The sequence below is a fragment of the Dipodomys ordii genome, unplaced genomic scaffold, assembly GCF_000151885.1.
Source record: "Dipodomys ordii isolate 6190 unplaced genomic scaffold, Dord_2.0 Scaffold88, whole genome shotgun sequence".
Classification (NCBI taxonomy): Eukaryota; Metazoa; Chordata; class Mammalia; order Rodentia; family Heteromyidae; genus Dipodomys; species Dipodomys ordii.
Genome location: NW_012267304.1, coordinates 6,668,410 through 6,685,414, shown reverse-complemented (window position 1 = coordinate 6,685,414; position 17,005 = coordinate 6,668,410). Strand labels below are relative to the sequence as shown.

Genomic DNA, 17,005 nt, shown 5'->3' with positions numbered 1-17,005 from the left:
CTCCTCCTCCTCCTCCTCCTCCTCATCTCCTCCTGCTTTTTCCTATTTCTTTGCCTGTTCTGGGTCTTGAACTCAGGTCTTCATACTCCCGATTAGCTTCTTTGTTCATAGCTAATGCTCTACCCACTTGAACCATGCCTCCACTTCTAACTTTTAGCTGGTTATTTGAAGAATCTTGAGGATTTTTTTCTGGCCACATTGACTCTGAATCATGCTTCTCAGATCTCAGTCTCCTAAGTTACTAGGATTCTAGGCTTCTTTCATTTAACACATACTTACTGAGCACTATTTTAAGTGCTTGGGATACAGAAGGCAGACACTGGTTCTGCTTTCATGGAGCATACAACTGATGATGAACACTAAGTAAGTGATAACCATTGAATATGCAACATCAGCTATGGTGACCTCCAGACTATTATAGTTCATCCCTCAGAGCAAATCCAATTCTAGCAGATTCATAGGACATGTTTTGCTTTCCAGTTAGGCAAGATTAATAATTGAGAAAATGTAGCCCAGTGCCGGTGGCTCATGCCTGTAATCCTAGCTACTCAGGAGGCTGAGATCTGAGGATCACCGTTCAAAGCCAGCCCGGGCAGGAAAGTCTGTGAGACTCTTATCTCCAATAAAGCACTCAGAAAACTGGAAGTGGCGCTGTAGCTCAAGTGGTAGAGTGCTCTCCTTGAGCTGAAGAGCTGATGGACAGCGCCCAGACCCAGAGTTCAAGCCCCACAACTGACAAAAAATAATAGTAATAATTGAGAAAGTGTTACTCTATGCCATCTTGCTCAATAAGTTTAGGAAGGTTTGTGGCAAGCTGTATTTTACTCTTCAAGGAAATAGCACAGGACTATAGAAAGATCATGGGCTGTGAAGCCAGAGTAACTGAGGATGGAATTGCAACCCACTAGATTTGTGGCCTCAGAAAAGTCACTTCGATCATCAGTGCATTCATTTATTCATTTAGAAAATATAGAAGACAGTACTTTCTTCACTTCTCAAGGATTTGTGGGAATAAACAAGAAAACGTGGTGTCCAGTGCACAGCACAAAGGGTGTTTTAATTGCCATTCCCAGCTGTCTTCCATGCTACTGGCAGTCAGATTCAAACAGGTAGAACCAAGAGGTGTCGGTATACCAGTTAAATAGCAAATAGCAGTGTGGTCCCTTCACTGATCCAATCTTTGAGACAAATTACATTGTATCATTTGTCTCATGAAAAAAAAATGCCCTGTCTTCGAAATAAGACAAAAACAGGTACTGGCAGCAACCATTTTTTATTTGTTTTGGTTTTGAATCTGGCTCTTTAGCCAAAGCTGGCTTCAAACTCATTATCCTTTTTTCTCAAGTTCCCAAGTGCTAGGACTGCAAGTTTGCAAGCCACCACATCTGAGCCAAGGGCAACTTCTCAGGATATTAAAACAATTATAAAGAAATCTGTGTACCAGTAAGTTATGCCTTTAGTCCTTTCTACTCAGAAGGCTGAAATAAGAAGGATATCAGCTCCAGGCCAGCTCAGGCACAAAAATCTGAGACTCCATCTCCAATTAAACAACTGAAAACTGGGCTTGCAGTGTGGCTCAAGTGATAGCAAGCAAGCTGAACAAGAGCCCTGAGTTTAAACCCTAACCACCCCTCCCCACCCCCACTCACACACACACACACACACACACACACACACACACACACACACACACACAGAATTACAAAGGAATAAAGGAGCAATATAAAGATTGAAAGGGTTATATTGGGAGAGTTGATAAGTGACTAGGCTTACTCCTGAAAGTCTGTATCTTCTATTTGCTATTTATTTGCTTTAAGTTATTTCATAAGCCTAGAGTTACTTAACCTCACTTCTCCCTTCTGACAAATGGGAAAATAAAAGGAACATTTACCACCCTGGAGAAAGGTAAAGCTTATTTAAAACAAGTAGTGTGCTTATGCATAATAACAGCAATGAGTACACAATAGGCATTCAATGAATATTGACTCTTGTTATTGCTTGTCATTCCACATAGAGAAGCCATGGTAGATGATGTGGTTGTATTGCAAGTAATAAATTTAGCCAATGCCCATCCCTCTTCCCACCATCTCCCTGTCACTGCTCTGCTGTTGATGTGTAGTGTCCGATATTTTATTGACTAGACTACCATGAAGCCTAACTGAATTTTCCACATTTTGAAAGATTTACTATGTACTTCCATTAATAATGCATATTACAGTTCCAGTGGATTTGTTTTTCATTTTAAATGAATTGTAATAATGTGAGAAAAAAAGTCACAGGCGTTTCTAGAACATAAATTACTTGAGTGACAGAATAGTTCTCGGGAACACAATACTTGGAGACACAGATGTTGCAGACTGTGACTACATTTTGTGTTCCCCACCTCAGAGGATAGGAGATAAACTTGAAAATTACAGGCTCCTTCCACTCCCCTGAGAATTGGCAAAGCATTTTCTCTTCTAAATATTTCACTACAGTACTTCAATTCTTTGTTCGATTGCCTTCCAACATTTTTATGACATGACTCTTCCCATTTATTTAGTCTTTGATTGCCAGTTTTAGGGACTGCTCCATTTGGAAACTATTTATGACTTTCTCATCCTAAAGGCCATCAGGAGTTACCATTGACATCTAAATTATCTGTCCACAAACTCTCATTGACCTTGCTATTTTTTCCTCTTTAAGTCTTTTCACCGTCCTAAAACTTTGTCTTGTATTCCCTATTTCACAATGTCTCTAGTTACTGCTATTAAACATCATAAATATGGTATTAAATGCTCACATGGTATATTTCTCAGTAGCATAATACCAATGTGAATGTACCAAAGAGTTGTATTTCTTTTTACTCTCTTAGTTATGCATCAAAGGATTTCTTAGGGCTTTTTTCTGTGCACATTGAAGAGGAAAGTGTGTGTGTGTGTGTGTGTGTGTGTGTGTGTGTGTGTGAGTGTGCATGTGTGTGTGCGTGCACGCACTAATCCTGGGGCTTGACATCAGGGCCTGGATATTGACCCTAAGCATTTTTGCTCAAGACTAATGTTCTGCCACTTGAGCCATAACTCCATTTCTGGCTTTTCTGGTGCTTAATCTCATGGGTGACACTTGTGGGTTTTTTGGTGTTTAATTGGAGATAAGAGTTACGGACTTTCTTTGCTGGACTGGCTTCAAACCCTGATCTTCAGATCTCAGCTGCTGAGTAGCTACAATTACAGGTGTGAGCCACCAGTGCCTGACTCTGAATCATCTTCTCACTCTCACTCTGGTAAAATGTACATGATATAAACTTTCCATCAGAGCTATTTTTATGTTTCTAGCTCAGTGGAACTAGGGTTATTCCTGCTGTGCAAACATCACTAGGATTCATATTTGCAGACTCCTAAGTTTGGAGATATCCACTTTTCCTTCATGTATGGACATGCAATTAGAATTTCATATTTTGCAGACACATTTTTAAAAAATTGTTAGTATAAGGGTGATATACAGAAGAGTTACCGTTTCATAAAACAGCTAGTAAGTACATTTCTTTTGGGATGTCACCCTTTCCTTTGTTCTCTCCCAGTTTTTTCCTCTTGTCCCCACTCACAAGTTGTATAGTTTATTTTCAACATGGTTTCTACTGAGTATCACTGCTGCATTTGTTCACCCTGTGTCCCTCCAGTTTTGTTCCTTCCTCAAAGACAGAAAAATAAACAAAAAAGAAAAGAAAAGTCCCTCGTTTCCATTTTCTGGAGTTAATTTCAATAAATATTATTTTATATGGTCAGAAGCACAGAGGCATGGCACCTCTCCATGCGTCACCTAAGAGTGTCTTCCTTTGGTCTTACTGTGTGTGAATGCTTAGAGTGCTATGCAATTTATCCTGTATTTTAGATCTAGCTTGCACATATGAGAAGAATCATGTGCCACTTCTCTCTGAACTAGGCTTACCTCCCCTAACACGATTTGTCCTAGGTCCATGCATTTCCTTGCAAATGACATACTATTATTCTTTCTAATGGCTGTGCAAAGTTCCATTGTGTATACTTACCACATTTTTGTCCACTCATCTATTTTAGGGCATCTGGGCTGCTTTCATAACTTGACCCTTGTGAATAGTGCAGCAATGAACATGGATGTGCAAGTGTCTTTATGATATCCTGGCTTGTGATGTTCTGGGTAGATGCCCAGGACTGGTATGGCTGGATTGTAAGAAGACCCATGTTTAGTTTTTTGGGGAACTTCCAGATTGCTGTCCAAAGAACTCACTGTTTTTGTAAGACTGACAAAGTGGCACCTGTTATCTATTCAAAATCATGATATTCAATAGTAAAAACAAAAGCAATACAAAAGTATTGCATTTATGCAACCCACAAATTTTCAGCTTCATGTTACTCACTGATCATCATGAGTCAAATCAATGAAAATTTTTGCTTTTGTAGACTGGATCATTGCAGTCAGAACCCATTCCAAGTTGTGCTCGGGAGCATGAATTATGACTGACTCCCAGCTTCAAAGTCAATTTTTTTTCAGTCCTGGGACTTGAACTCAGAGTTTGGGTGCTGTCCCTGAGCTTTTGTGTTCAAGGATAGCACTCTACTACTTTGAGCCACAGCTCCACTATCAGTTTTTAGATAGTTAATTGGAGATGAGTCTCATGGACTTTCCTGCCTGGGCTGGCTTCAAACTGCAATCCTCAGATCTCAGTCTCCTGAGTAGCTAGGATTACAGGTATGAGCCACCAGCGCCCAGCTAATATCAATATTTTTTAAATAAAGAATACCACTTCTTAGAGCAACACCAACCCAAATATATGTTTTATCCAGTAGCCTAAGATTTCTGAAGCATTTTGAGATTTATGTATTTTTTCTTCAAACCTTTCAAGATAAATTATTTTAGCAATGGCCAGAGATTGTTTTAACTTTTGTTGGTATGCTTTACTAAATTCTTGATTAGGAGAGCAAGTTGGGGAATTCAGAAGTATCTTAAAATTTGTACTCTAAAAGCATTGCTTTAGGGAAGGAAAACATGGTTGATTATCATGAAAAAAGAAATTCCTTCTGAATTAGGATTTAATTTACACTGTAAACTATAACTCTTCTCAATCGGTATTTAAAAAAAAAGACATCTGGTCCCACTGAGTCTTGAATAGTCCATAATTTCTCTCCATTCGATGCATTGTGTAGTTTAACACTGAATAAATTCACTTTTTTTTTAACAAATCAGCAATGTTTTTATCTTGTGGTAATTTTTAACTTTAGTATGTTTGGTATAAAATATAATCTTGTAAATTACTAAGATCCCAATAACTGAGGGTTTTTCTTTTTGTTATTATAAAGATGATGTACAGATGGATTACATTTCGTAAGTTAAGTAATGAATATATTTCTTTTTGGACAATGTCACCCCTTCCTTCTCTCTTTCCCAGTTTTCCCCTCCCGGTTTGAAGGTATTTTTGAGAATTTCATTCTTACAAGACATTGATCTGAAGAGCAGAGTATGCTTCTAGATTTAAAGAAGAATTACACAACTCATGGAAAGAAACATTTGACAATGTCATATTATTTATTGTAGAACATTATTTAAGCACATATTACAAATCTTTTGAAGTATATATCTCTTCATATAGGATGTGATGAAATTAGGAAGCATATTGGACACAAATGAATAAAATCTAACTTTACCCTTCCATTTTATCTATGGAAAGTGAACTCAAAATTTTTTTTGCCAGTCCTGGGCTCAAACTCAGAGCCCGGCTACTATTCCTGAGCTTCTTTTGCTCAAGGCTAGCACTCTACCACCTGAGCTGCAGCACAACTTCTGGCTTTTTCTGTTTATGTGGTACTGAGGAATTGAACCCAGGGCTTCATGCATGCTAGGCAAGCACTCTACCACTAAGACACATTCTTAGCCCTCAACTTTTTTATGTTAAATAAATTCCTCAAATCCCTTGGAGGCTTGTACTTTTATGTGTTAACTCATCAAGGAGGAAAACATTAATGTATAAAGTGAATCACACTTGAGGATCTACTGGAACATATTCAATCTGAGTTACATGTTAGAATCCTTTAAGCAAGCTAGTGACATTTATAAAGGACAGTTTTTCCAGATAACCTTCAAGCCCTGAAGAAGGTTAGCAAAGGAATGTACAATAATTGTCTCCAGTGCCACAAATATTCAAAGAGAAATGATGTGCAGCTGGGTACCAGTGGCTCATGCCTATAATCCTAGCTACACAGGAGGCTGAGAGCTGCAGGAAAAGCTGTGAAACTCTCATCTCCAATAAACCACCAGAAAACTGGAAGTGGCACTGTGGCTCAAGTTGTAGAGCGTTAGCCTTGAGCTGAAGAGCAGAGGGACAGAGCTCAGGCCCAGAGTTCAAGCCCCATGACCGACAAAAAAGAGAACAAAACAAAGCAAAAATGAAATGATATCCAGATGAGAATGGGACAACAAAGCTAAAATCCTGTCATTTTTTTCTTCTTGATCCCATGCTTCTTACCAGTTAAGACCATAAGGTTATAATGTGCATGGATTAGGTAGATGCATCCTCAGCATTGATAATCAAGAACAGGAAAGAGCAGATGTGCCACAACTCATTCATTAGTGATGACATACTGTTTAATCATCTTTTAAAGCATGCTGTGCTCCCAGTTGGGAGAAATATAGGAATATGCAACACAAATGGATGCTCTCTCAGTGAGTAGAGATGTATGATGAAGGAAAAGTATCAAGCATCCTGCACCAGGGAAAAGGACCCCACGATAAGTTCACTCATACATTCAGCTTCAGATGGACGTGTGTGTGTGTGTGTGTGTGTGTGTGTGTGTGTGTATGAAAATCAAGTTTTAAATGTGAACTGGAAGAGTTCCCAGGGAAAATAAGTATACTCAAGAGGAACCACTAAATATCTTCAGTTTATTAGGATAAGCCAATCAGTAAAAAAATACAGTCAGATTTAGTGAAAAAATTGTACAAATCTAGTTGGATCCTGAGGGATTAATACTGTTCAGTGATATAACCCTCTCAGGAACAAAATCTTACATGGAATATAATTCATTATTTCTTGAGGCCTTTTTCATTATTGTATTTTCCTTATTATTATTCCTACTAGAACTCAAATAGTCTCTCTAAAAGAATTTAATCTGGTGAAAAATAAGCTCCAAAGAATGAAACAAAAGGTGGTTCCAAATTACAACTTTGATGCCAAATGGCAGAATAAGAAATCTTTAGTCTTGCAGAAAACAGGCATGAGACTATTGGATAATCCTTACATGTCAAGTAGATTTTCAGGTATTCTCATGCAGATAGCTTTCAGATATTTATGAAAAGTCCTGATTTTCTATATTCTCTCCTGTTGTCAGATGTACCAAAGACTTTGAAAAACTATTATTTGTTCCTTAGTGTCAATACAGGTAAGCAGAAACATTCCTGTAATACTTACTTTACAAATGGTAAAGGATTATGTTCAGGGATTTGAAAGACATATCTAACAAGCAAGTGGTAGAACTTAAGACTTGTATGATATCTTTCATTATAATCAGATAACTTCTTGTGAGTGAGGTTCTTTTATGTCCATTTGGTAGGCTCCAAATTCACAAACCAGGTAAATGATCAAATAAAATAACCACAAGTTCTTTGCTTTAGGAATTAGTGTTTATTAGTTCAAATATCTTAAAAACAATAAATGTTAGATCAGATCTCTTAAAACAGTAAATTAGTTTATACTAAAATCTAATTAAAGATAATAAACAATTACAATCTAATAATTGGAAACAAGAATGACACTTAAGTGTGCCTATATACCTCAGCCAAAGCACATGACAGAAAATCTGTGCTCCCTACTCCACTGCCATCCACCAGCCCTATTTCCCTTAGTTTTAACAACTTCAAGCCTGATTCAGAATAATGAGCTGCTTCTCCCTTTGTTCTCCTGCATATCAAACAAAACCTGACTTTGCACTGTTCTGAAGCAGACCCAGAAAAGTATTACTTTCAATAAATGGTCAGCCTCCATTCTCCCATAAGAGATTGAAGATTTCACTCACAAGCATCTACCTCTCATTCAACTTTTAAGCACATGACCTGCGTCAAAAACCAACCAGAGAATTTAGTTGTGGAAGTGGGAGGGAAAAGGGATGGTAGGGGGAAAACAAAGGAGGAGGCATCAATGCTTGATAAGAAATGTACTCATTACCTTGTTCATGTAACTGTAACCCTTCTCTATAGTATTTTCACAATAAAAAAACATAAAAACCCAACTAGATATTTCTATGAACCTGCTGAGGCCATAACTCCAAACAACAGTTTCTTACCCTGAAGAGCTGTAGAAATCTTGATGGTTTAATAATGTTTTTCTCTCCCCTAAAAACACTGTGCTTGCCTGCTTGCTATAGTTCTTTTATTTCTTGAGTTCTTATCATTCTTAAATCTATTTTTAATTTTCTTCTAAATAGCAAATGTAATTTTTAAAAATTCTGTTTCTTAGCATAGGGTTAGATTTTAATTTCTAAACCTGTAAAAATCTCCACAGTTAAATCTTTCTGGATGATCCAAATCAACAAGAGGCTCCGCAGACTGCAACATCTCCCTGCTTTGACACCCAAAACCTGACTATACTTACCACCATTATTTGCTCAGACTTGTTCAAGTCTAGCATGATTTAAGCTGTCTCATCTTCCTAAACATTTCTCTTAATGCTGTTTTGATAGCCTGCTTAAGTTAGTGTAGTTGCTGTTTTCTCTCATGAGACATTAATAGTCTTAACCAGCTCACATTAATCTGTTTTAGAATTGTTATAAAGTCTGTATCTCAGAGCTCTACTTTGATAAGCTATCCATCAATATCTGATGGCTGAAGCACATCAGGTCTGTACTGATTTTGTTGCTTTGCATTTTATTGACAAAAAGTTATAGTTGAATTTCTTAATAATCTGAATGAATTCCCCATAAGGACTATCCTCCCTGGCTGTTCTAAAGCCTTTAATTAAAGCATGTTTTTTAACCTGTGTATAGTATTTTTATTCTTCTTACTGAATGTTCTTACAATGTAAGAAGTCTACTAAATGTATTGTTCAATGGATTAACTTGTTTAGCCATTACCAATATACTTTGTGCACTGTTCTATTGACATGGAAGAATAAAGTTTCTTCCATTTTCAGTACACTATTTAGGTTAATTTGAAATATATCAGATATTTGCTACTTTGGATATCCTCACACACCTGGACTCGTCTACAATGGGAAAATTTGTTCAGTTACTACGGTAGCAATGTCCCACAATCTGCTGCCCAATATGGCTTGTAATTGCTCACAGTAGTAACTCCCGATCACCATTTTTATTTTTCCTACTTGGGCTGTTGTTTGCCCCTGAAAATCTCTTAGATCCTCATTTACACATCAATCTTGCCACAGAAAGAGTAGTCTGTTGTGGGACATTTTAAAACTGATACATGGAATAAAATTGTTAATTCTAACTTTCAACAGCATCTGCATTAGCTTTTCTGAACATAGAATTTGCTTGATTAAATTTGTTAAAGTACTTCATCTGAAAAGTCAGTAGACAAACTAATTTATGTTTCTCCTGTTACTGTTCATTCAAATAAGACCTGATTCTACAGCCTAGAATTGCCTTCACCAATTTATCTTTACAGCTAACTATTATGTATGTAGACCTTACTTAATATTACATACAGTGTGCTTAGCATTGAAATTACCTATATTGTCATTTAAACATTTTATTGTCACATGCTTAATGACTACATAAATTGTTGTGGTCTGTTTCATACCAGTGTGGATTATCTTGAACATGTCATTCATCTATGTTTTTTTGTTTTTTGCCGGTCATGGGGCCTGAACTCTGGGACTGAGCACTGTCCCTCAGCTCTTCAGCTCAAGGCTAGTGCTCTACCATTGGAGCCACAGCTCCACTTCCGGCTTTTTCTGTTTATGTGGTGCTGAGGAATCGAACCCAGGGCCTCATGCTTGCAAGGCATGCACTCTACCACTGAGCTACCTTCCCAGCCCCATGTCATTCATCTCTGATTTGCACATACCACCATAAAAAAACTGTCCATCCATTGATAGATATGTCTTTTCCTGGTTATTGCCCATTTCATGAGATACAGAGGCCATATCTTAAGAAGTCCATAGTATCCATCCATGGATTTGTCCAAAGTGTTGCATACCTAATTTGCCACATGAATTTGAGAGAACTGGCTGGCCTAGAATCGATGTCATCTGTGAGTTTCCTGCACATTTATTCCTTTGTCCCATTGAGGAAATGCTCCAAATGTTGTATTTCCTCCTCTGGTATTTGAAGAATTTATGTGTTAAATACCAGTCCACATTTTCTTTATATTCACTATTAGAGTAACCTCTCAATAGCAAATGTTAGCAGACCATGTTTTAAACTCAGTTACATCCAACAACAAACTTTTTCCACTTTCCCTCCTGAAACATCAGCTGTAGGTCTAAATATTAAGTGGTTTGCCTTTACATGGGTGAATAGTCTTTGTAGGGCTTGATACAGCCATCCTCTCTTCTGCATCCTCTCTTTTACAACTTTTGAAGATGTACTGTCTCCATTAAGCAAACAATGCTTCAAAGCAGTTTCAAGATGTATCAGCATTTCTAGGAACTGTTTACTGGGACCAATTGGCCTTAGAATTCTCCAAGGTTTCTCTCTGGCAGTGGTCATCTAAAAACCTTTCTGTAGTGGTAGCATCTCATAGATATTGCTCTTTTGGAGTTATTTCACTTAGCTTGCTATAATGTGATTTCTTGGACCAAGTTCGTCTTAAAAACCCAGTAAGGACTTCTAACTTTTCAATAAGTGTTTCCATAATATCCTGTCAAGACAAACATATGCACCATAATACCAATCTGGAGGCTATCCCCTTTCTAAGCTCTACTTATTGTAGAACATGTCCTAAGATGTGATGGAGATCATCAGTTCTTCACCTTGTTGTTAGATAGGGTGGATTCTTTGCTTCTGTCATCAGGACTCCTGGAGGACAAGTAGAAGGCAAAACCATAACACGAAGTCAGAACTTTTTACAAAAATCAAAATAAGACAAATGTCTTTGCTGGAAAAAAATCAAATCTTAGCCCATAAACTTTCAATAATAAAAAAGTGTAGTAAAAATATGTAGAAGAAAATGCTTATTACTAATGTGCAGAAAAATCAAGAGAAACAAGCTTAGCTCTCACATGTTGAAGAGCATAAATTGACTCTTACTCATTATTTACATCATCATTATCAGTAGGTATCACATCATACAGGTTGTCGATATCTAACATTGCTTCATCAATGTCAAGGATGAGATCTTCATCTTCTTTTAGTGAAAGTATTGACTCTAGGTCGGAGAGATCAGCAAGATCTGGCAATGGAATTTCCTCGGAAGGAGCTGAACTGGCTTCACCTTCTCCACTTGGACCTGGGTAAGGAACTTGGTGTTCCTGTGAAATAAACTGCAAAAGCTCTTCAGCTATTCTTATTAGCTGGGCTACACACTCAACAAGTCCACTGACCAGCGCAGGAATTGACCTGGCCTCCATTGCTCTTCTCACCTGATGATAGTAAAACTTGTAGAGGTGACAATGTTTCTTCAGGTGGTTTAGACAAGAGATATGGATGTTTTGATTATGATAGTGTTTAAGTCAGGCCAGTAGAACTGCAGAAAATTTTTTGGTGTTGGTGAACTTCTCAAAAAGTGGCACTCTTGTCCTCTTGTCACAGCCAAGGGAAGGCAGAAAAGCAGATCTAATAAAGAAAAGAGAAATATATGATTTACTACTCTTGATCTACATTTTGTCCTATAAGATTCTATCCACAGAATACCCCTACTGAGAATTGTGCTTAATGCTAAAAGATGATCTCTAGCTATTGTTCTTTCTTTTTCAGACACCCTTATGAGGACTAAATTTCTTATGGTCTTTATCCTTTTGTGGGGAGCAGTGAGAAAAAAATGAAAACAGGTTGTTGGCTGTCTTTGTAGACCTCTATTAAGAAAGTATATACCCACTCAAGGTCTTGAACTCTGAGCATGTTTATTTCATTGCCATTTATATCTCAAGCTATTACATGTTTTCTATATTCTTAACAATATATTCATTTAAAAATAATCAATTCATTGAAAGTTACAATTACCCAGCATTATGAAGACAGATGTTTTTGTGAAATAAACTGCAAACTTTCTTTAGCTATTTTTATCAATTTGGTATAAAATCAAGGAGCCTATTAATTAGTACATGAATTGACCCCAACCACATACTTCTATTACTGAAAGCTATAGTCAAAAGCAATGGATACTGTGGAGTTGGCAATTTTTTTTTTGTCGGTTGTGGGTCTTGAACTCTGGGCTTGGACACTGTCCCTGCAATCTTCAGCTCAAGGCAAGTGCTCTACCACTTGAGCCACAGCACCACTTCCGGTTTTCTAGTGGTTAATTGGAGATGAGAGTCTCATGGACTTTCCTGCCCAAGCTGGCTTTGAACCGCAATCCTCAGATCTCAGTCTCCTGAGTAGCTAGAATTACAGGCATGAGCCACCAGCGCCTGGCTGACAACTGTTATTTATAGTTGATTTGGATAAGAAATGATGGTGCTGATTTGATTATGATGCTAATCAAGTATTGAATAAGGACAATGGTCGTATGGAAACTTTGGCAAAGTAGCACTCCATAAAATTAATTCTCAAAGCCAGACTCTAGTGGCTAAGGTATGTAATCCCTGGCTGAGATCTGAGGATCACCGTTCCAAGCCAACCCAGGCAAGAAAGTCCGTGAAATTCTTACCGCCAATAAACCACCAGAAAACCGGAAGTGGCACTGTAGCTCAAGTGGTAGAGTGCTTGCCTTGAGTTGAAAACTCGAGGGACAGCGCCCAGGCCCAGAATTCAAGCCCCACAACCGACAAAAAAAAAATTAATCCTCAAAAATCAATAGCTTTTCTGTATGCCAATAATGTGAAGAGTGAGGCTGAAATCAGGAAAGCAACTCGTTTTGTAATAGCCCCTCCCCCAAAAAATACCTAGGAATTAACTTCACCAAAGAAGTGAAGGACCTCTATTCTTTGTCTTTAAAGTCCAGATATTTGATCTGCTCATGGTATCCCACTGCTGTATTCCCAACACTGGGGAGGCTAGGGAAGGAAGATTTACAAGTTCAAGGACGATCTAGGTTACAAAGTAAGTTCTGGGCCTGCCTGGACAACATGGTGAGACCTTACCTTAAAAAATATTCTAAGAACTGGTCCCAATATTAACTATCTGCCATTAATAGTCTGTCTTACCACTCCTTAATACCATTAAAATCAATGTCAAGAATGTAAAAAGTGTTTTTTTTAGCAATTTTACATATCTTGTGTGGCTTTGTTACATTTGTCACTTTTTCATTCTTTCTTCTTTGCTTACTAATAGAACTAAAATTTATGCCCATATGCCCTAAGGTTTCTCACGCCCATTCCATAGAACTTAAATTAGACTGACAAGGGAGCTAAGTTAGAATACAAGGTTACATGGTCTATATTAGTTTTTCAGGGGGTAAGGGTATGAAATTGCCTCCTCTATCATTCCAAATACATTATTTTGTTCTTTGATTCTGATGAATTGATAAATATCCTACATATGTATCTGAATTCCTCTGATTTTTCATATATCCTTTTGCCAGATTGTGCTTTTCCTGCAATAATCTTTGCCCATAATTTTCCACTTATTAGAACATATATCTCCAATTTATGACTGATCAGTATGATCAGATTATGTCAATGACTGACCAGTTTCTAGAAGTCTGGCCAGAGGGGGATAGTCAATCACAGGCTTCATCCCCAGCTGAATATATTTCGTAGATATTTACTGAAGTGCAGCAAGTCATTGGCCAAATCTTGTATGATTTTCACATGGAGTTTGCAGGCCACCATAGGGACTGGTCTGACACACTGAGTTACATAAGTCTCTCCAGTTAGCCTAAATTCATTTAGATTTTACTATTTTTGGTCCAAAATTCTTTCTTTCACCATTAAGTATATACTGCAATTTTGTGTTATGACACCACTAATTAACTCATTGTTTTTGTTGTTTTTTTCTGTTTCCTACTCTACTCTTAGACTAAAACATGTCTGCTTTGTTTTCTGCTCTGTACCTGAAACATAGAAGAATGCTTGCCATATAGTACATAATCAGTAACTCTCCTGTGAAGAAAGGAAGGGAAGAAGGATGGGAGGAACAACTTTCACTTAGTCATTCAAGTAAAAAGATACACTAATTCATCAAAACATACAGTCAATAAAATGACAAGTACACCTACAAGTTGTTAAGCCCAGCCTAGGATAAAAAATGAGACTATTGTTTCATGAAGAAAAAAACAGTCAAAATATATGGATAAACTTTCTACTAAAGAAGTAATATAAACAATAAGCCCTTTAAAGTGTACCCAACAACATTAGTCATCAAGAAAATTAATATCACAAAAGTATCATAATACAATGTCTAAACTAACAAAAACCAAATAATGACAACAAATATTGAAAAAAATGTATAAATAACAACCCAATTCCTTCCATATTGCTGGTGAAAATATAAAACAACGGTACAATTTTAGGGAAATGCTTTTCAGATCTTATAAAACTGCCCATGTACTTATCTATGTCCCAGAAATTCCACTCCCAAGTATCTACCCAAGAAAAATAAAAAGTCATGAAGAGACTTTTATAAAAATGCTTATTTCAGCTACAGATATATATATATATATATATATATATGTACATATATATGCCAAGAAGTAGAGAAATTCAGGTTTCCAACAAGAGAAGAATGGAAATATTGGGGTATTAATACAATGTGTCACTAATCATCAATAAAAATAAAGTCTCTGTCGATGGAGACAACAACATAGATAAATAGCAAAAGCATTTACTTCATGCAAGAAGGCAGACCCAAAATGAATGCATACTGCATGTATCCCTTCATATATAATTCTCAAAAATGCAAGAAAATTCAAGGTGGAAAATGCAAGTAAATTTTGTTTGCATCTAGGAGAATCAGAAGTGATTGGGAGTGACAGAAAAGAACTTTCTAGGGTGGCAGTAATTGTCATATTTTAAAGAGGATTATATGTAACTCAAAAACATGCACTGATCAAAACTCATTGATTGATAGTTAATATCTTTGTATTTCACTGTATGTAAATTTTATTCTCCTCCAAACTAACCAGCATAAGCAGCAGCTTGAACTATTGTGTACCATATAAGGTGGCATGCACATAGTCTAGTAAAAGCTCATACTTATAGAAAACCAATTATATATCAAGCACTAAGAAAATGACTTTTCATAGAGTAGTATACTTAATTCTAATAAAATAGCATTGTGAAATTATGGCCAGAAAATGAGAATAAGAGGAATTAAGTAACTTATCTGTAGTTACTTGGTTAAGTCAAGATGCAGAGCTGAAAGTCACTTCATATCTAATTTCTAAAATCCTATGAGAAGCTGGGTGCAGGTATGCTACACCTGTAATCCTAGCTACTAAGCATGCTGAGATCTGAGGACCAAAGTTCAAAGCCTGCCTGGGCAGGAAAATCCATGAGACTTATCTCAAATTAAAAACCATAAAAGAGCTGAAAATAAAGCTGTGGCTCAAGTAGTGGAGTACTAGCCTTGAGCACAAAAGCTTGAGGACAGTGCCCAGCCCTGAGTTCAAGCCCCAGGAACAGCACCAAACTTTAAAAATAAAGTTCTATGTGAGATTGTCCAAATTTAGGCGACTATAGTGGAAAATTTGCCTTAGTAGGATCAAAATCAACATTTCATTTTCCTAAGCAGGAATAGACCTGTGAATGTTAATCTCATTTTCTATACCTAGAAACGGGCCAATCCTAAATTGAATATGATTAAGGCTGGGGGAATGAAGAGAGGTGGCTCAATCCCCAACAGATTAGAATGTCTGCCATCTGTGATGCAGCAGTTTGGGAAAGCACCCATCCTCTGTTCTGTTGGATTGGCCTAAAGGATCATAAATTACTTATCTTTGGTAGACCCAAGATGGATAAAAATTCAAAGCTATATCTTTGAAATTATTTCCAGAAATGTATTTTCAAAGAGGATGTGACTGATCCTGATACAACTAAATCCTACCCTCAAAATGAGATAAATAACTAAATTGATAAGTTTAAATATATCAGTGAGCTGTTGAAATAAAATGCACGAAAATTTCAAAAGCAAAGAGTCCTTTGTAAATGAGCAACAGTCATAAGCATTTTTCTTCACGGCAACATTTGCTAATTCTGGTCACAAGTTGAAGATGAGGCTTGGTCCTGAGGAAGAAGGATTATACTAAGGAAAAGGCTAATCTAGAATAATTTTTGGTAGTTCCAGGAGACTAATAATAATTGACTGGAAATAAATGACATGCAGAGCAAATTTTTATTAACCTCAAATTAGTTGGTTGAGTTGTAGGCTGGCTCCTAGACAGAAAAATCAGAGTAAAGTATAGTCTCCTCCTTCAAAGTTTCCCTAGATTTTGAACTTAGAGGGACATAGGAGAAACTCAAAGGGTACTTTTGATTTAATGATTCTATATACTCTTTACATAGGGAGGTTTAAAGGGCTTAATATAGCCATATCTCTTCAATAAGAAGAAACCCAGAGAATATATACTACCAGTTATCATGCCTAAACACAGTAAGAAAACAGTACTGCATGTTCTTTCCATATGTGGAAGCAAAAACTAATCAATCTGAATGTAGAAATATAGGTAGTATGTTCTGAGGCTCTACAACATAACTACCTGAGCATAGTTATTGGCACAAAGGCAGACAGAGAAATCAGTGGGACAATGACCTTAACTTATACCAAATACTAAAATAATCATACAAATATTTAAAAATAGATCAAAGACATAAATATGAAAGGTAAAATAATATTGTCGAAACCCAGAAACACATCAAATCCAAGAAAGGTTGGACAAATGGGATTGCATAAAGTTGCAGAGCTTCTGCAGGGCAAATGACATAGCTAGCAAGATCAATAGAAAG

General features: G+C 36.9%; 2 protein-coding genes across 2 annotated transcripts in view; one reads left to right on the top strand and one right to left on the bottom strand.

Moving 5' to 3' along the window:
* Positions 1 to 17,005, top strand: part of Trpc5 (transient receptor potential cation channel, subfamily C, member 5) — a 133,159-nt gene that overhangs the window by 33,510 nt on the left and 82,644 nt on the right. The gene's annotated exons all lie outside the window — the stretch shown is intronic.
* Trpc5os (TRPC5 opposite strand) lies at positions 11,210 to 11,533 on the bottom strand. The gene has a single exon (XM_013025832.1). It carries the CDS (start codon positions 11,531 to 11,533, stop codon positions 11,210 to 11,212), a length of 324 nt encoding a protein of 107 aa, XP_012881286.1.